Source organism: Juglans microcarpa x Juglans regia, chromosome 3D (assembly GCF_004785595.1).
Source record: "Juglans microcarpa x Juglans regia isolate MS1-56 chromosome 3D, Jm3101_v1.0, whole genome shotgun sequence".
Taxonomy (NCBI): domain Eukaryota; kingdom Viridiplantae; phylum Streptophyta; class Magnoliopsida; order Fagales; family Juglandaceae; genus Juglans; species Juglans microcarpa x Juglans regia.
Window position 1 is genome coordinate 1,587,279 of NC_054598.1, and position 19,426 is coordinate 1,606,704.

Here is a 19,426-nt window from a genome sequence, read left to right on the forward strand (position 1 = left end):
AACCTTTCTCTAGTAACTCTTGCAATTGATCCTTGAGTTCCCTTAACTCAACTGGAGCCATGCGGTAGAGTGCTTTAGATATAGGCACTGTTCCTGGAGTAAGATCAATCGCGAACTCAACTTCTCTATCCTGTGGTAACCCTGGAAGATCTTCAGGAAATACGTCTTTAAAATCTCTAACCACGCTTATGTGTTCAATCTTGAGTCCATCTTCTGGTGGTAAGATCAAACTTGCTAGAAATCCCGTGCACCCTTGTCTCAAAAGTCGGGTGGCCTGCAAAGCTGAGATTACACGAGGAGGGGAACTTCCTCGTACCGACTGAAAACTAAACTCCTCCCCATCTGTGGATTTAAAGACTACTCTCTTATTAAAGCAATCCACACAGGCATGGTTCCGGGATAACCGGTCCATTCCCAGAATCACGTCAAATCCGGACATATTAAATACGATCAAGTCCTCAGGTAGAATTCTCCCTTGAATCTCTATCGGACATCCAATTAGTACAGAATCACAAATAATGTACTCTCCCGAGGGCGTAGCAACAGACATGCTAGGTTCTAGTGGTTCCGGTATCTTCTCAGTCAAAGGTGCATAATGATTTGAAATGAAAGAATGAGTAGCACCAGAGTCGAATAAAATGGAGGCATGACGTGAAAACAATGATAATGTGCCTGTGACTACATCATTTGATGCTTCAGCATCAACAGGGGTGAGGGTATAAACTCTTGCCGTAGCTTGCATCTTCTGTCCTCCGCTCCTACCTGGTTCCCCAGGTTTCTTAATTGGGCAGTCCCGAGCTAAATGGTTTGGCTTCCCGCACTTGAAACACACGTTCTGGCCATACATACACTTTCCCAAATGTCGCTTTCCACATGTTGCACACGTGGGGTAAGTTTGCCCTGCTGGTGGTTGCCTTTGACGATTCTCGATGTGAGGCCTCTTGTCCTTATGCGACACTGTCTGGAGTTATTGCTGTTGCTGGCGCTTCCTTTGATTGTTGTACTCAAAGCTCTCTTGGAGGTCTTCTTCAGCAATGGTAGCTCGGGTGACTAGCTCCGTGAAACTCCGAATCCTGAGAGTACGCACACGTTCTCGAATCCTACGATCCAGTCCGCGCTCGAATTTCTCAGCTTTCTTTTCCTCATCTGGAATTAAGTAACTGGCGAAACGGGAAAGCTCCATGAATTTCGTAGCATACTGTGCTACCGTCATCGTTCCTTGAGTAAGGTCCATAAATTCGCGAGCTCTTGACTCCCGAAGGGTCCGTGGGAAAAAGTAATCTAAAAAGATTCTCTTGAAATGTTCTCAAGTAATGGGGACTGCTTCCCCTAATTCCAGCTGCACCAAAGCTCGAGTCGACTTCCACCACTTGTTTGCCATGTCAGTCAAATGGTAAGTGGCATATTTCACCTTCTGATCATCCGTGTAGTAGAGCGCTTCGAAAATCTGCTCCATACGCTCAATCCAGCTTTCCGCATCCAAGGAATTCAGTCTGCCATCGAAAGTAGGGGGATGCTGGCGGGAAAATTGCTCCAAGGTACAATCGGCCTGTGGAGCTCTAGGCGCCATAAATTGGCCGCTAACCATTGACTGGAAGAATTGGGTAGCAGCAGCAACAAGAGGGTCCGGAGTATCATTCTGATTAGATCCAGAGGATCCTTCTCGGTTTGGGTGATTTCTAGTGCTGGGGGCCATGATCTACGTTAAGATGTCATAATAACAATTATCTAGTATTTGATAAGAACGTAAAAAAAACAATGACAATGAAACAAACTACACTAATGGTTCTAACTAGTAAAAACTATAAAGTATTCAACCGTAAACAAACCTGGATTACTCGCGAGCAGGCTAGGAGCATCCTAGGAACTTTAACTAAAAATTTACAAATTTTTTTTTTTTTTTTTGAAAAGTCTACAGAATCGACCAGCTCTGATACCAAATTGTAACACCCCCTTCCCGTAGGCTAGGAGTGCCACGTATTTTCCATAAAAATAATCCGGTAATAGATCCCATAATTTCATAATTGAAAAACTGAACTTTTATTATGCGAAAAAATGTCTAATAAAACTGTCTTCCAAAACATTAAATGAAATAAACTGAAATAAATTCATGTCATAAAAACATGTTTATTTTAGAAAGTCTGAACTAAAAATAAATGCTCTTTCTACTCCTGGCCTGCCTGCTCGTAATCATCATCTTCACCTGGGTGGTTAAAAAAACATGAAACAAACTAAAATGAATCGATGACTCAGTAAGAAATCTATCACAACGTAAACGTAATAAACATAAGATTTTCATAACAACTTTCATGCTGAGCTTAAAAAATTCATGACTGTTCATACTGATGTTTATGCTATGTATGACTGTTTTAACTGAGTTAACTGACTGATCTGACTGATTTAACTGATTTATCTGACTGGCCAACACACTTAACCCTGTGTGCAAGGTTGTGCACCAGCCCCACATCCCGCTGCAGCAAGGGGAACTGCTGATAGTATTCTAGCATACTATGGTGGACCACGACTGAGTTCATGGCTTGCACACCACCCTGAACTGAACTGAACTGCATTGGTACCATGCATCTGAATGGCCATCTTATTAACTGATCTAATCTTATCTTACACTTGAGTTTAAGATAGCTTACATATCTTATACACATGAGATGCATGACATATTACATACATAATCATAAATTCTGAATTTAAACATGATGCGGAATGACATGGTCGTATGCTATGCTAGATGACATGCTTGCATATGACATGAGCGGTTCATAAATAGTGGCTATCAATGAACTGGCTTGGATGATACATACATATAAGCTAACTGTGATGATCCTAATTTATGATCAAATTTACTTACCTCGCTGCGTGTCTTCTTGAATAATACTTCGTAACTTGAGACCTATATTCAATAAATAACTATCACTAAATTGTTTGGAAATAAATAAATGCTAATATCTTACTTAACTAATTTCGAAATTCTAAAATATAGTCAAACCAATATTTGTTTAACACTAAAATCAATAATTCATAGTATTTAAATTACTTAAAATACTAATTTATAATTTAGTAGAAATACTCGAGCTATTTTAAAATAATTCACAAAAAACTTAAATTCTTAAACTAAGTTTCATTTCTCAACATAATTATTAAATCTTATAAGAAACTTAACAAATTCCACTAAATTCTTAACATAGAAATTTTATTAAAATCTTACTAAATTGACAAAGGAAATTTAACTCAAATATTAGACTTAACATTATACTTTAAAACATATTTCTAATTCTTTAAACATTTTTATTAAAAATGAATCTTTAATTAACTATATTTATTTAATAACTCAACTAGTAATATTAAACTCAATAAAATCACTAAAATAATTATTGAAATAAAATAAGATCAAGTTCAATTAAACATCATTATAGTCTGAAAAAGGTCGAGGACTCTGGCCCATAATAATACTACTACAAGAGCCCAATCAAAAGAACAGGCTCATCACAAGTACGCACAAGGGCTTAGGGCCCAACGGCCCAATAAGTCCTACGGATTCTTTCAAGAATCCGAAAACATGGCTAAACTGAAAAGGAAAACAGAGAGTTGAGAGAGAAAAAGTCTGCGATGGAGGAGCTCACCGAGGAAGAGGGGCTAACTCGACGGCAGTTCTGGTGGCTGGGAGTGGTCGGCGGCGCGACTGGGGGTTCCTATGGTGGTGCGGCACCGAGTGAGAGAAAGAGAGAGAGTTTAAAGAGAGAAACCGTGCTAACCGAGAACTACTGAAACCAAAAGAGGCTGGCGTCGGTCGAGGTCTTACCGGAAGAGAGTGGGTGTGCTGGGGCTGAGCTGGTCGGCAGTTTCTGGTTCCACGGGTGGTGCTCTGACGTCCTATGGTGGTCGGCGGCGGTTGGGAAGAACCTAGGGCTTAAACGGCAGTGTTTTGGTACTCTGGGTGTTTCAGAAGCAGATGTTTTGGAGTGGCTCATGAGATACTCCTCTCGTACGAGGTAAGCGATATTTATAAGCGTAGAAGATAGAGAAAATAAAAGGAAATCTTAGAGGAGTAGAGACGTGCAGAGACTGAGAGTGGATACGTGCATGAGTAGAGGAATACACGGCAATAGAGTTGGTGTTCCACTAGGACGTTAGCAAAACAAACAAAATCACCGAGAGAAACATACGGGTTGGGTGGTTTGAAGTTCTCAAACATAGGCTAACAATGTGATGAGGTTCGGTGACTAGAAGAAAAAAATTAAACTTTAAATTTCAAAACAAAACCGTAGTAAACATAATCTGATACACTTTAGAAATCCTTATTAAAACAAAACTCTAACAAATCATAAATCGCAACTATAATAGAAAATATAAAGATAAAGTACATATAAATTCTGATAAAACTATAATCATAAAAATATAAATACTAAAAATATAAGTTTATTAGAAAAAATTACTTATATACCCTAAAATCAAAACTGGAATGTCACACATGGTCCTTCCTAGCCCCTGCAGAGACAACATTGTTTTTATGCTCCTTACAGATGACAATCAAGGATCACGTGACTACTGAATATGCATTCTAAGTATGCACAAGAATTCAATGAACTGGAAAATAGAAACAAGACGTTAGTACAAGTGAGTGATGGGCCCGGTGAGCAACAACGACCCCCACATGGTTTATTATTCACCGTAAATCCAAAGCGACGTCACTTTCAACTTGTTCTCTACCTTCAGAAAATTACCTTGACGTACACTAGTTCTCGCAGCTTTAAAACCAACCGTTACAGTTTTACGATCCCTAAATTGAATTTAACGACCAGCCTAAACACCCTCACCACCATTGCAAATTCCCATGTCATACCACCTCTATCAAGGCTCAAACCACCCAATCTTTCCAAAATTAGTTTCGGAAATTGTATATATAAAAAGAATATTATGTTTTTTTCTTCTTTGTAAAATTTTAGTTTTTTTTAAATAATTAGATTGTATTTTGATCGGATGACATGACTGCTGTTGGAGGGAAACCACCGCCATGGCTTGTATGGTCGACAGGGTTCGAATCCTCGTCGTCGCTGAAGCTAGGATTCGTATTCTCTAGACTACCCAACGGCGGTTCCGCCATTACTTTGAAATCGAGGGGCTCTTTGCGAATCAAGGCGCTGGATGGGTCGAGGAGGGTAGCTGTGAACGGGAAGGTGGAAGATCTGAATGACAAGTCGACAAATAGGCACGCTTCTAATTCTGGTATTTTCGAAGCTCTGCGCTTGTGGTTTTTGCTTTCAATTAGATTCTATCAGTTGGTTGTATGGGTTGTTTTTATGATCTGTTTGATTGTTGAGAAAGTGAAAAACATTAAAGAACGGCATGGAAAATATCGTTTTTTTTTCTTTCTGTAAACTGAAGTTTAAAGTGCCCACGTATAGAACAGTTAGTTTTGGATCGTATCATCCAGGTTTCTTGTATGTTTTCTAATCAGGGAAAATCCCCAGCCGGTTATCCACTGTTGGTAATTCGAGCAACATTAAATGGCATGAATGTTCAGTTGGAAAAGTTGACAGGCAGAACTTACTCAACCAGAAAGGATGCGTTATATGGATCACGGGTCTCAGTGGTTCAGGTTTGATGTTATTATCTTCGTTGATTAATGTTGGATATCATGTTTCTGATAAAAGTTGTTTGAATTCATTCAATGTTTCAGCCAACTTACCAAGTTATAAAAATATAGGGTGCTGATGATTGTAGCTGTTGGGAATAGACCAAATGTAACAAAGGCTAAGTTGAAGTAAATAATAGCTGAAGCGAGCAAAAGAAACAACATGCACACAAAGAACACTAAGATTGAAGTGGTTCAGCTCAATGTGAGCTTACGTCCACTGGCGGGGTCGGTTTCAATGATTTCACTATCAACAAAAGATGGAGTACAAAGTATTGATTACAAAATCCTCTTCCAAGGTGTCAAAACACACATGGGAATATCACAAAGAGGACCTCACTTGTCACCTACAAAAGTCGCAGCCTTAAATGGTTCAAAAGTATGAAATGAATGTTGAAACATTCATATTTATACTGTAGTGGTGCGGGTCCTGTTTTACGAATATTCGCTCGAGCGAAGTGTCGAGCGAGCGTTAGGATTGCCATCCCGCTCGAGCTGAGTATCGAGCTGGGTGTCGAGTGAACTCTCTGGAAGCCATCCCGCTCAAGCTGAGTGTCGAGCGGGTGTCAAGCGAGCTCTCTAGAAGTCATCTCGCTCGAGCTGTCGAGTGGGTGTCGAACGAACTCTCTGGAAGCGTCTTTCCTCAAGTTCATTGTCGAGCAATAGATGAGCGAACTCATTGGGGGAGTCTTCGCTCAAGCGGCAGAGTCACCGCTCAAGTGACCAATCCTTAGAGGCGCTTCTTCAACAAGATTCAAACCACCTCTCAATAGTAGCCATTCCCCATTTTCAGATAACAGTACTTGCTTCTGCATTTTCCATTATTCGAGATTCTTATTTAGGGCAGGTTTGAGGAGTGAGATGAGATGAGATGAGAATCTTGTGACTAGTAGTAAGATAGTTTCTGAATAGTAGTAAGATAATTTGAGTTGAGTATTTTTTGAGTTTTGGGAAAGGAGGGAGAAAAAGTTGAATAAAAAATATTATAAAGTTAAAATATTATAAGAATATAGTTTTATAATATTATTTTTGTTTGGGATTTGAAAAAATTTGAATTGTTTTTATTTTTTATTTGAAAATTTGAAAAAGTTATAATGATTAGTTTAAAAATTTTGTATTGAATTATGTTTGGGACTAAGATGAGATGGGATAGAATGAGATTAGATGAGAATTTTATGTCTCAAATTAAATTTCATTCGTCTTGTGATGAAATGTGGTTGCATATGGCCAAACTTTTGATATCAGATCGCACTTGTGTAAGATCCTTTTTGTGGATAACTGCTAGTTGCGGTTAAATTATTTCCCTTTTGGACTTGTTATCAGATCATATTCTTCAATAAGTTAGGATTCTGTGTCATTGTATTTTGGAATTGCCTTGCACAAGCATCTTAAAACCAACTGCACAATTTTTTTTATGTAACTCTGTCCTCAAGGGTTGATTTTCTTTGGGGTAGGCAACAGAGGAGGTTGCGTTATTTCTATGAGCCAAATATCTCGTCCAGAAGGATGGTTTTCTCAAGTTTGACTCTTTGAGGCACTTTACTATGTTATGTTGAAAGTATGCATTGTACTTTTCTAAATCTGTTGACCTTTATCTTGCAGGGAAGAGCACTGTAGCGTGTGCTTTGAGTCGGAGTTTGTATCAAAGGGGTAAGCTGTCCTATATTCTTGATGGGGACAATGTGAGGCATGGCCTGAATCGTGACCTAACTTTTAAAGCAGAAGACCGTGCAGAGAACATCAGGAGGATTGGTAAGTTTTGCTCCAGCGGCCCCTCTCAAAAGACTTCTTTGTCATACTACTAAGTTATTGCAGCCATAATTGTTTATGTTGACGAGCCAAATGGTGCCTTTCGGGTGTTGGATTATGAATTTTATAGATTAATTTCTTCTTTTCACTTTCTGTCTTTCAGGAGAGGCAGCAAAGCTGTTTGCAGATTCTGGAGTTATATGCATTGCTAGTTTGATTTCTCCCTACAGAAGAGATCGAGATATGTGCCGCGCTCTATTACCAGATGGGGATTTTATTGAGGTTGGTTCTTCCTGAGTTTATGAGTGCTTTTGATGAACTGGAAATTATTTCAGTAATTTTGTGGAAAATGATTACAAAATCAAAATGGGAAAGGATGCTTCAGTTCTTAATCACACTTCAGAATGCTGAATATAACAGGTTTTTCGCATAGGTGTTGCTCTTGTATATGTCCTGTTTACTTGGGCTATGCCTATGCTCATTAATAGAATTTCTTCTTTAACAAAAAAAAAAAATACAGGTTTTTATGGATGTGCCTCTCCATGTTTGTGAAGCAAGAGACCCAAAGGGCCTATATAAGCTCGCACGTGCAGGAAAGATCAAAGGTAACTGTAAAATAATATTCTAACTTTGGTCAATTACCATCTTCTGAGTTTTGACGGCATGCCTAATGCTGCCAAATTTCATTTATCAAATTTTAATTTTTAGCTTATCAAGATTGAGCTACTTTTGCTTAATTATAACTTTTCCGAGTATTTTCTGATCTAATTATGGAATAGCCTTGCACAGCATGCTCAAAGTGGAGTAATATATCTCACCTATGCTTCAAAGTGGCTTGCTGTGAAAATAAAGTACTTGTGCAACTATGCATTTGTTGTTATAATATAACCTACCAGAAGATGTACGGGTTTGTTAAAAAAGACCATAGCTTGCCGTCCAGTTTTAGTCTGTCATTCTAATATCACTCTGGAAATTTGCAGGCTTTACTGGGATTGATGATCCATATGAACCACCATTAAATTGCGAGGTATGTCCTTTTTTCTTTTAGAAAAGCAGAATGCATATATTTTTCTTTTGATAAGTAAAAAGGAAATTTATTAAACCATGTAATTAGGCATAGTCCAAGTATACATGCAGTATACAAGAGAAAACACCTCATCACAAGCTAGGAACCAGAAGGAGCAACAAGAAAATCATGAAAATTAGCCCCATCAAGAAAAATAGCTGAAGCCCAAAGAAATGAAGAACACATATGATAAGCCCAAAGAAAGAGCCTTTTATCTATCCCATCGAGCATTCTCTATATCTCCAAAGCAGAACACATATGATACGCTTAAATATGAAGAGAGTCATTTCTCACAGGATAGGGTGTACTGTCTCTGAATTTTGAAGCTTCTTAGAGGAAGGAGTTCTAGTGCTGTTTCTAAACTCAAATAGAATTGATTGTGCTTGCATGCAGCTCCTTCTAGGAAATATATACTTTAGCCTTTTGAAGTGGTTGAATAACTGAAGTGGTTGAATAACTAAAACCAGTAACATGATTGAGACCTTTTTAGAATTACTCCCTTGAAGAGACTCCCATCAGTACTCTTTGTCAGGTGCATTTTCATGATTTGTCTTTAGGTATGTATGCTCAAGTGAAGCAAAATTCGTGCCAGGATACTTTCGTTTGGTTGTGTGTGCGACTACGGGCACTGCTGCTTGTTTAGCTGTATTACTAAAATGACATAATAACTGCAACATTAATAAGCATTTGTTATACTTTCCCAAAGAAGTACTGCCATTTCTAATGTTTTGGCTTTCTATCTTCAGTTTTTGTCGTCGTTTGATTTATATAACATTTAAAGGGGACGTTTGTATTACTCAGATTGTATTACAGCACAAAAGAGGATATGGTGCTTGCCCAAGTGAAATGGCTGAAGTAGTGGTTTCTTACCTCGAAGGGAAGGGGTACCTACAGGCATAAAAAGATGGTGGCTCTCCTTGGCTTTCAAGTATTTGTTTGCAAACAACTGTACAGAGTTGTTTGAATAGCATCCGTTGGTGTATTGATTATTTGATCGATTAAACAATGCCATCCTCATTATTTTTCTCCTTTGTACATGGACTGTACCTGGATGTTTGTGTTTTGTTTTCGGCTTGTGAATTTAGCTCCTACCCCACCAATTTCCAGTTGAAAGACTGGCTTATGTTAAAATTACTTGCTTCAATTGTTTAAGCATAATGAGGCATTTCTACTGAAGGAAGTTTGTGGTTTTTAATTCTCTGTTTCAGATCTTTTTACTGGTGTCGAAAAATTAACACTCCTTTACTTCCAATAGTTAACTCCATCCGAACTATGATTTGCGTCTAAATTTTCCCTTACACTATGTTTTTGTCAATTAATTAGCAGCTAGCTAGGAGGAGTTTTTAATAATGTAGTTAACAACAAGAGGAGCATGAAAATGTAGTTTGCGTGCCTTGCGTACATTGTTTATCACTCATCTTGAGTGGCCCTAGTTATTGGGGAGGAGATAAACAGCATTGTCCAAGGAAACTTCGTAATTTCAGTAAATATCATCATTTTGAATCTACTCGTAGTAGCTTCTTATAAACTCACCCAACAGCTAGAGAAATCGTATTTAGCTCCAAAAAAGAGAAGTATAACGAGCTGACATTGACAGAGTACTCCTTGGTTCAGATCAGCTTGAATCTGTTTAAACCCAAGCAACGATCACAGCTCCAAGTTTCCACAATGTGTATGTACTGCTTGTCTTCTCTTCTTTTTTATTTTTTGGGTGTTGGGAATTATTTCGGAAACTTTCCCCTTGAAATCACAAAACAAGTTATCAAATTGCACTTGATTTTAAAAAAAAAAAACTGATATTCTTTATGAATTGTTAACAACGTGCGTGTGCACTAGAGGGTAAGCATGAAATTGGGAAAAAAGAGAGTACTAGTGGTGGTGCACTAGAGGGTCGCAAGATCATCTTAGAAGTTCAATACCTAACCATATTATATCCTTGTTGATACGCTGAGAATTAACAAATCTTCAAACCACAAAAATCCACAATATCGGAATTGGAGAGAGAGAGAGAGCCGTTTAAGACACACACAAAGGGCTGTAATACTTCATCTTCAGACCCATTATGCTTATTGCGGTCTACTACATGATTTTCCCACTTTCTTTGTGATTCAATGCATGCGGTCGGCCATTGTTATCAATTCATTTCAAGTCCTCATTTTATCCTCGCATAACCCTGTAATGCATTATACTACGGACGAATTAGAACAACAGGAAAAAGTTGAGCAAAACGACTACATTTTCATGCTTTATTATTATAAGAGTAATGATACGCATAACATATTTTCACAACATATTTTATAACAATATTATAAGATGAGAGTATTTTTATAAAATGATATTACTTTTATAACATGTTTTATAAAAATATTTTTCATTTAAAATATAATTATATAAAATATTATAAAAAATATTGTGTATAAATCATTTTCAGCACTTTCAACACCCGATCTGTATAAGTTATGACTGTACTGAAAGATGATTCACGGGACAACATGGAAATCCGCAAACTTACGGTAATTTATTAATGGTGTGACTTGTGAGGTTGTCAGTATGTGATATTACAGAGCCTTTTGCCTTTTGGTCCGACAATGTTTTTAATATTTTTCCTTATTTCCATACAGCTTCATGTTAGAGGATAAATTACATTATGAATATAATTACCCTGCAACAGAAATTTTTGTCCAATATATTCAGTACGTCCGTCTTGTCTTTATAAGTAATTAATAAGTTCCATTGTTTCTGTCATGAAGGATGAAGACTTTCACAGAAACTTGCATCTTATGGCTTTCATGCATTCTGCTGTTTTCAGGTCTCTCTCTCTCTCTCTCTCTCTCTCTCTCTCTCTCCAGATCATTATTATTTTTCCTAAATGCGTCCTTGTTTCATCAGGATAAATAGCTAGATCAGTAATTATATCTATACACATGAATATAATTAAGCGTAATGCATGCTGGCTAATATTTTCCTTTCATTGGACTAATGCAGGGAATAGCATCAATGCTTTCACCTATGATTACACCGCAACAACAGAGGCAAGTATATGTTTTCTCAATGATATAGCAATCAAAGCACCATTCCCAAAATTTTTCCACGGTTCTAAGAAACTAGTGTTAGAATCGTGAAATCCCGGCCGTGATATTTGCAGTAGTACTCACAGACAATCGGATAAATTCTTGATTATGTGTGTGTGTGTTCATAAAATACTTTGTGCTTGATTAGATACTGTAAACACTTCAATTTCCCAAGAACTTCAGATACAGCTCGTGACTCGTTGGAAGTATATAAAATGGAGTTAGGGGTCTGGTGTGAATATCATATGCACACACGCATTCCAAGCTAGCATTCGTCAAACCCAAATATATTAGAAAAACCATTTCTGATCAAGTACTCATGTCTCATTTTCCAAAATAATGTTGAATATTAAGCAGTGCTTGGGAGAACCCCAGAGAGCTCAATACGGAGGAGGGATAATAGTTAATCCAGATTTCAATCATAGCTTAGAAGCCGGGTGGAGTACAGCGATTGGACAAGGAAATATTGAAGAACGAATTTCGGAGGCAGGAAATAGGTTCATAGTGGTACACAATAGAACAAACCAATTAGACAGCTTGTTTCAGAAGGTTCAACTTGAGGAAGGAAATCTCTATAGTTTTTCCGGTAACTATATATATATATATATATAATATAGTTCTATGGCGTTGAGAAAATAAAAAAAGATTGAAAGAGCAATTATTTAAGGAAATCTATGTAATTTTTCTGTCTCTTTACAAGATTTTAGTTCCCTGAAGTTTGAAATTTTTTTCAGCTTGGGTTCAGCTCAGTGAAGGAAGAGAGAGTGTTGCTGTCTTCTTTAAAACTACTGATGGTGACCTTGTACGTGGTGGTAGTGTCATAGCTGATCATGGGTGCTGGTCACTTCTAAAAGGTGGAATAGTTGCAAACATCTCAAGCCCAGTAGAGATTCTTTTGCGGGTGAATTACTTCTCTTTCTTTTGTCTGTCTACTGTTTTTCTTTTAGTTTTATTTTGGATGCAAAAGATCGAACAAGCAAGGTCAGTTTTAGTTTCTTTGGCACTGAATATATGTATATATGTCTTCCTTTTCATCAATGGAGTGCGAGAACACCAAAGTGGATATATGGGTTGACAGTGTATCCTTACAACAGTTCACTAAAACGCAATGGAAATCCCACCAAGACAACACAATCGACAAGGTAAGGCATAGAAAGATGCTTATATATTAGAATACTGGTAATTTAATAATATATTGAACATAACGTTCCATATATATATAATTGTTTATAGAATACTAGCTCGTGCCAAGTTTGCATACGAGACAAATCAGAGTTTACATTTTCTCCTGCTCAAAGAAGCAGCGCAATACAGATAACATTTTCAAAACTAGCTCGATACACTCCATTATCATGTTTAAAGCTCTGGTTCAACTTGAATCTTGCAGATACGCAAAAGCAAGATAAGGTTCCAGGTAACTGATGCAAATAAAACCGCAATGCGAGGTGCTATAGTCTCAATTAAGCAAGAGCAGTCTGACTTCCCTTTTGGGTGTGGCATGAACCACTATATCCTCACAAGCACCGATTATCAAAACTGGTTTGCATCGAGATTCAAAGTTACCACTTTCACCAATGAGATGAAGTGGTATAGCACTGAGAAAAGGCAAGGCCATGAAAACTATACCGTCTCAGATGCCATGGTTAAATTTGCCAAACGCAATGGCATTTCCATCAGAGGTCACAACATCTTTTGGGACGACCCCAAGTACCAACCTGAGTGGGTCAACTCCCTTTCTCCTGAGGATTTACGAAAAGCTGCCGAAAAAAGACTAAAATCAGTGGTATCAAGATACAGAGGAAAACTAATTGCTTGGGACGTAGTTAATGAGAATCTTCATTTCAGCTTCTTCGAGGATAAACTTGGAGATCAAAACGCTTCTGCAGAATATTTTTCCGAAGCTTACCGACTAGACCCAACCCCTATCATGTTCATGAACGAGTATAATACCATCGAATATTGTAGGGATGAGAAAGCAAGCGTAGCCAACTACCTGGAAAAACTTCAAGAGATTCTACAATATCCAGGGAATGAAGGCATCTCAGCAGGGATAGGTTTGCAATGCCGTTTTGGTTCTGGCCAGCCAAACCTCGCTTACATGAGATCTTCTTTAGACATTCTAGGTTCAACAGGACTGCCCATATGGCTTACCGAAGTGGATGTTGGCAAGGACCCGGATCAGGTACACTTCCAAAAACCTAGCTGCAACTTTTCCATAGCGAACGAAAGCATGCAATCGACTAAAGATTTTGACAATTGGTTTCAAAACAACGTGTTTGATTCTTTATGGCATAGGTAATTGTAAAATGGTAACACTCGTTTCTGCATGGGCAGGCCCAGCACCTGGAGGAAATACTAAGGGAGGGTTATTCACATCCTGCTGTTCAAGGGATTGTCATGTTTGCAGGCCCTGAACTAGCCGGTTTTAAGAATATGCCCCTTGCAGATACAAACTTCAACAACACTCCAGCTGGAGATGTTGTGGATAAGCTTCTTGGCGAGTGGGAGTCTGAGATCTTGGAAATCAAAGCAGATGATAGAGGTTTCGTAGATGCTTTGCTATCTCATGGAAATTACAGCGTCACTGTGCAACACCCAGAGGCCAACTCTTCCACTACTCTAAGTTTTAGGATGACAAAAGATATTCCGCAAACAACCATCGATGTTCAAATCCATACCTGAATTATTCCGGTTTTTGTCTTTCAAGTGGGATAGAAAAATGAACAAATTTCTCAGCACTAAGCGCTGAAATGGTGGGTGACTGTTCATCCACTCATAGGGCGCAAGCATATACATATATCGAAGCTTGCATGCGCGCGCACGCACAAATAAAGAAATGTCACCGATGAACTTCATCATGTGTAACTTTCCTTCTAAAATAAATGGAAAAATACATTTTTCCTCCCATTAATTATCAAGGTACTATAGTTCTCTCCAAAACTATCAGAATGAATATATTACGTCTCAAATTATCAAAAAGTATCTGAATATATTAACGATAATTAATTTATATTAATAGAAAGAGAAATATTTTAACCACAAAGAGATTATATAAAAATAAATTCACAAATTGAGGTGAGTTGATGTAGTACGTCAAATTATAAAATTATTTTTATTGTAAAGTAGATTTAACGGATCATGTAAAATCGCATCAATTCGTGAGTTTACTTTTATATAATCATTTTATATCTATAACAGTACTCTATCATAAATCTCCAAGCGCGTCGGATTAAATATGTGTCAACACAACTTCCTCCTCTGTCTCTGTCTCTCTGTGCCTGGCTTCTTCTTAATTTGCACTCTGGACAGCATACGAATGTGCTTCTACAGTGCTGCGCTGGTGTTCTGTACTCCACATTTTTCAGGTTTGTTTTATATATGGAATGTATGAAGGGGTAATATAAATATTGCAGGGGGTATCTCAATTAAGGTGGGGTTAGTAATCAGGGGCAGAATTAGGGGGACAGGGGAGCCCTGCAACCCCCACACCCAAAGGTCGAACAGCGGCCGGAAAAAATGGGGCAATTTTCAGTTGAATCATAAATCTTGATCCTTTGGGTGACTTAATTTACTATTGGAGTGTGAATTACCTCGATAAATGTTTGGTATTTTTAGATTATTTTGTTGTATTAACTACTTTATAACAGAACTTAGCCCCTCCCAACCCATTCTTTTTTTATCTTAATGTACGTACGTACAAAAAGTCCCAAAATAATATTTATTAACAGTTGAATTAATTCCAAAAGGTTACAACCTCATTTAAATTAGTACGTACTAGAAACTAGCATAAAAAAAATCTTTTTTTTTTTAAGAAGAGGATGTTACCTTAATTTTATTAATAGTCCTCATTTATGCAGGAGAAAAACCGTGGTTACAACTAATTACGTAGAAGTTACAAAAATCCCAAAAAAATCTTATTTATTTGAAGGAATAAGATCAAATATTTCACCATAACCCAAGTATCAACATGACCAGTTCCAATGACTCTCCTACCCACGCTATATATATAAGTACGTAACAACCTAATGATTATTACCAGAATGCACCTATTGATCGATTGGCATTGAATTAAACACACACACACACACATAAAGGAAATAAAGAAATTAGCCTGATTGGCATTGTGTTTTCGTGGGTTTGTAAATGAAGAAAATACGATGTACAAAACTGTCAGGAAATGAAGCTGAACGGCTTTCTTGAAACCTGTAAGGCAATTTTCATCAAAATATTGGCCAAAACCTTTTAACTTTTTATCCATCTCTTGCCCCTACGAAATCGCAAATTAGCAGAATAACATTCCATGGAGAGCTACCAGATCACTCGAAAGAAAACCATGAATATTAGTGATGACAAAAATGCATACAAATTAAAGCCTAATGGAAGCTGAAAATCAGTTAACAAAAGCAGGCAATTAAGTCATCGATCTTCTCCTCGTAGCAATGAAACAAGATATAGCCGCCATGATAATGACCATTGCCACAGAACTTACATCATCAAAAATAGCTGAAAAACTCATTTCTTGAAGATCCCAAAGAGTCGAAACACAAAGGCGCAGCCCGTCAAGAATCTCTAGCAATATAGGCGCCATCCCTCTGCTGATGACCAAATTAAGGGCATGCACCTCACTCCAGCTACATTACACGAGGTTTTTAAAAAATATATGTAGTAAAACAAGGCGCAAATTTAGAAAATATTGGAATAGAACAGCTTGCTCGGAAACTATCTACCACGAAGGAAGAGATGCCGATCGAGGTGGGGTAGTTTATGGCTTTTTTTGTCCCCGGCCGGCCATTTGTTTCCTTCAAAATTAGCTCATCACTGTACGTATATTTTTGTTGTGTTTGAATCTTGATTGAAGAACTAGAGAAACGTACAGTAAAGTGAGGGAAAAACCAAAGAGTTAACTGCATGGGCTTGGAGTTTTGCTCGATCGTCATTGATCTGCTCCTTCTAGGATGCTTCCTACTTCCTACTTCTAGGATCCATGCAATTAAGGTCGAATCCAACACGTATGTGTTCTTGTCGGTACCGTAAAAGGGAACGTCGATGGAACGAAACTATTAAATAATTACGTACAGACTCCATACATGAATAAATATCTTCTTCTTCATGATCTGACTTCTGCTTCGTTTTTGAAAAGCAGTTGTATAGGTAATATGCATGATCACATGATCAATACGTCCGAATTTCTATAAACTCCACTGATCTTCGCGTTATTAATTAGCTCGTTTATTCAAGGAGATCAAAACTATTACGTTCACAATAATCAAGATAATTGACTTAATTATGGCATCTTAACCAAACCGATTTGACTTCCATATCAAGCCTTTTGGTAATTAATAGAGCATGCTCTTCACGTTTTGAAATTTGCAACTAATTATATCTTCTAGAATAAAAACTAAAAAGAGCCTATACGTACATAAACACTGATTTTTCTCCAAGTTTTGTTTTCCCTCATTCTTTGATGTTGCTTTTTCTCCAAAATTGTTTTCCCATTTTGTCCCTCTATATTCTTACTTTTCCCTTTTTATCTTTGTCATTGTATTTCTTCTATTTAGAAAATTACGTTTTTATCCTTTTATTTTATTTCTTTCTAACCGAGTTTATCTTTTTTACATTCACTCATTCCCTTCAAATCGTTTAAAATTTTATTTTATAATTTTCTTAATACAAATTATGAAACAACTTATTTAAACTAATCTATTATTCTTATAATCGACCCCAATAAATGAAAATAATTTGGAATCATTTTTTATATTATTTTATTCAAATTTTATTTACTTATCTCATGATTCTCTTTGGGGACAAGAGGAAATCCAAGCTATTTTTTATTATTATTATTATTATGACAATATGTGTTATTTTGTTTGTGGGGAATGGAATAAGAAGTATTTCAAATTATATAATCATTTTTTGAATGAATCATTCTTTCTATTTTTTATACTTATCTTATTTTATTTCTATATTGATGATGCAAATGCTTTAAATTCATTTCATATAGGAGCATCTGCCTTATTTGTAACACATGGCAGATCAAACTTCTAAAAAAGAATGGATCATTCAACTCATTGCTGGCATGGATCAATAGAAACAACAATGCCACAAAAAATTCAACGCTATTTCCATTCATGTCGTAGGAGAAACAGCAACATATCTCTTGAATGAATGCATCCTCCAAACTACACAACAACCACTTTGATAGTCCTATAAAACATTTACATCCTATAAACAACTTTTACGATAAAAACTATAATTTCACTTCCTATTAGTCTATTGTGAACTATTAGTCTTTTGCTTAGTACTCCATAAATAGAATATAATTATTATGCATCTTCATACAATAATTATTTATTGCTTAAACATAATATTCTCACAATATTTTTTTCTCAATTAGAAAAACGTGCCTTGCACGTTGCACCATAACTAGTATAGTTTATATGTGTGTATATATATATATATATATATATATATACATCATTCAAATATTATATCTATGGAATACTTTCAGGAAAAAAAAATCATACAATAGTATATAATTAATAAGATTGCATGTGATCATATCTAAACTATCATGACCTAGTCATATAAATATTGTAAGGGGTTTTAAACTTTTTTCCCATTTTAGTGGGTTGTGAGGAGCAACTAAGTGAATAAGAAAATAAGGCCCAGCCTAGAACAAAAAGATCCCTCGGCCCGCCTCGTAGGTAAACTCCCATGGATGCACCCCATATGGGAGCAGACTGTAGAGGGGATGAGACTCGCTGTCCTAGAAATATCTCGCACAACATCTAGCCCTTAAGTACCTGCCCACATGAACGAGCAGGAAGCAGCGGGACTCTTGATCCTCTGACAATATGACATCGACGAACAACCGAAGACACTGGCATAATAAGGTAAATCGGGAAATCACGCCGCATTAATGACACTATTATCCAAGCAACACGCCACATTAATGATACCGTTTTAGAGGCACATCGCATTAAATGACTATGATAAAAAGAACAGTAAAAAGGACATGAGATCTACGGGGTAGGCACGATCTATCCCCTCATACTCCCAGTATAAATAATAATTTTCAGGTACGAAAAATCTCTCTAAACTCTCATTATTTACAAACTTTCAAAATATTCTACTAACTTTAGCATCGGATACTCCCAACCCCAAGACCGCCCTCTCCCATTTTCTTTCTTCTTCGTTTTTGCAGGCCCAACTTTGAAGACTCGAGTTGCTACAACCTGGTCAAAAGGCGTATAAAACACGACGTTAACACATATAAATTGAAAACCAATCAAAATCAGTCCATTGTTGATCTTACTTATTAATTAAAAAATAGTAAAATGGATTCGATCATTGGTCCAAATGAGTCGATTCACCTTAATCGAATCAAATTGATATTGTATATATGTTGTGTGTGTGTATCATGTATTGTTGTAAGTAATCCAATAGAACCCATTCATTTAAAACTATCCAAAACATAGAAATATTAGCTTAACTGATTGATCATGAATCATGATCAGCCCGTCATTTAAAACCAACCCATTGAATAAAGAAAAAATCAACCCATTTGTATCTTCTTAATTAATGTTTTTCAGACGATCTATTCTTCTAATAGCCTCTCTTTCTTTCTGCCGCGCGAAACCTCTGTAGTTTTTTTTTTCCTTTTCCATGCAGCATGATTGTTATGTCATTTTGTTCTATATTTATATATATGCTCATGCATGCTGTGCATGCGTCCATATCTCTACCCGTTCAGCTTCAAATGTCTGCAAGAAATATGCTTCAACATGTTGATCTTCACCAACTTGTGAATTGGCTTCGTTGTGGTGCTACTTCTTCCTTCTTTGTTCGACACTATAAGCTGATGACAGTTTTCCCCCTCGAATATCATTTATA

The 19,426-nt window shown here is 36.9% G+C and overlaps 2 protein-coding genes across 9 annotated transcripts; both read left to right on the forward strand.

Annotated features, from left to right (window-relative positions):
• The first annotated feature begins 4,711 nt into the window (after positions 1–4,711).
• LOC121254591 (adenylyl-sulfate kinase 3-like) lies at positions 4,712–9,634 on the forward strand. 5 transcript variants are annotated; one of them, XM_041154697.1, is made up of 7 exons: positions 4,772–5,238; positions 5,471–5,611; positions 7,250–7,399; positions 7,560–7,678; positions 7,917–8,001; positions 8,377–8,423; positions 9,276–9,634. In XM_041154697.1, exons 1-7 carry the CDS (start codon positions 4,998–5,000, stop codon positions 9,360–9,362), a joined length of 870 nt encoding a protein of 289 aa, XP_041010631.1. In that variant the 5' UTR covers positions 4,772–4,997; the 3' UTR covers positions 9,363–9,634. The 5 variants fall into 5 exon arrangements, with proteins under 5 accessions (XP_041010632.1, XP_041010633.1, XP_041010629.1 ...); XM_041154696.1 differs by having other exon boundaries at positions 4,777–5,238; positions 9,264–9,634; XM_041154699.1 differs by lacking the exon at positions 5,471–5,611 and having other exon boundaries at positions 4,749–5,238; positions 9,264–9,634.
• Positions 9,635–10,016: 382 nt separating this feature from the next.
• Positions 10,017–14,459, forward strand: LOC121254589 (endo-1,4-beta-xylanase 5-like). 4 transcript variants are annotated; one of them, XM_041154692.1, is made up of 8 exons: positions 10,017–10,134; positions 11,213–11,271; positions 11,448–11,494; positions 11,891–12,119; positions 12,268–12,434; positions 12,577–12,675; positions 12,921–13,715; positions 13,868–14,459. In XM_041154692.1, exons 2-8 carry the CDS (start codon positions 11,214–11,216, stop codon positions 14,213–14,215), a joined length of 1,743 nt encoding a protein of 580 aa, XP_041010626.1. In that variant the 5' UTR covers positions 10,017–10,134; position 11,213; the 3' UTR covers positions 14,216–14,459. The 4 variants fall into 4 exon arrangements, with proteins under 4 accessions (XP_041010626.1, XP_041010625.1, XP_041010627.1 ...); XM_041154691.1 differs by lacking the exon at positions 10,017–10,134 and adding an exon at positions 10,926–11,003; XM_041154693.1 differs by lacking the exon at positions 10,017–10,134 and adding an exon at positions 10,940–11,010.
• The last annotated feature ends 4,967 nt before the right edge of the window (positions 14,460–19,426 follow it).

Coding starts and splice junctions, on each gene's coding strand:
- LOC121254591 (XM_041154695.1), top strand. CDS start 4,998: ATGACTGCTGTTGGAGGGAAACCACCGCCATGGCTTGTATGGTCGACA. Junction 7,679..7,916: donor CAGATGGGGATTTTATTGAG/GTTGGTTCTTCC, acceptor AAAAAAATACAG/GTTTTTATGGATGTGCCTCT. Junction 8,002..8,185: donor ACGTGCAGGAAAGATCAAAG/GTAACTGTAAAA, acceptor AGCCTTGCACAG/CATGCTCAAAGTGGAGTAAT.
- LOC121254589 (XM_041154692.1), top strand. CDS start 11,214: ATGAAGACTTTCACAGAAACTTGCATCTTATGGCTTTCATGCATTCTG. Junction 11,272..11,447: donor ATGCATTCTGCTGTTTTCAG/GTCTCTCTCTCT, acceptor GGACTAATGCAG/GGAATAGCATCAATGCTTTC. Junction 12,676..12,920: donor AAGACAACACAATCGACAAG/GTAAGGCATAGA, acceptor TGAATCTTGCAG/ATACGCAAAAGCAAGATAAG.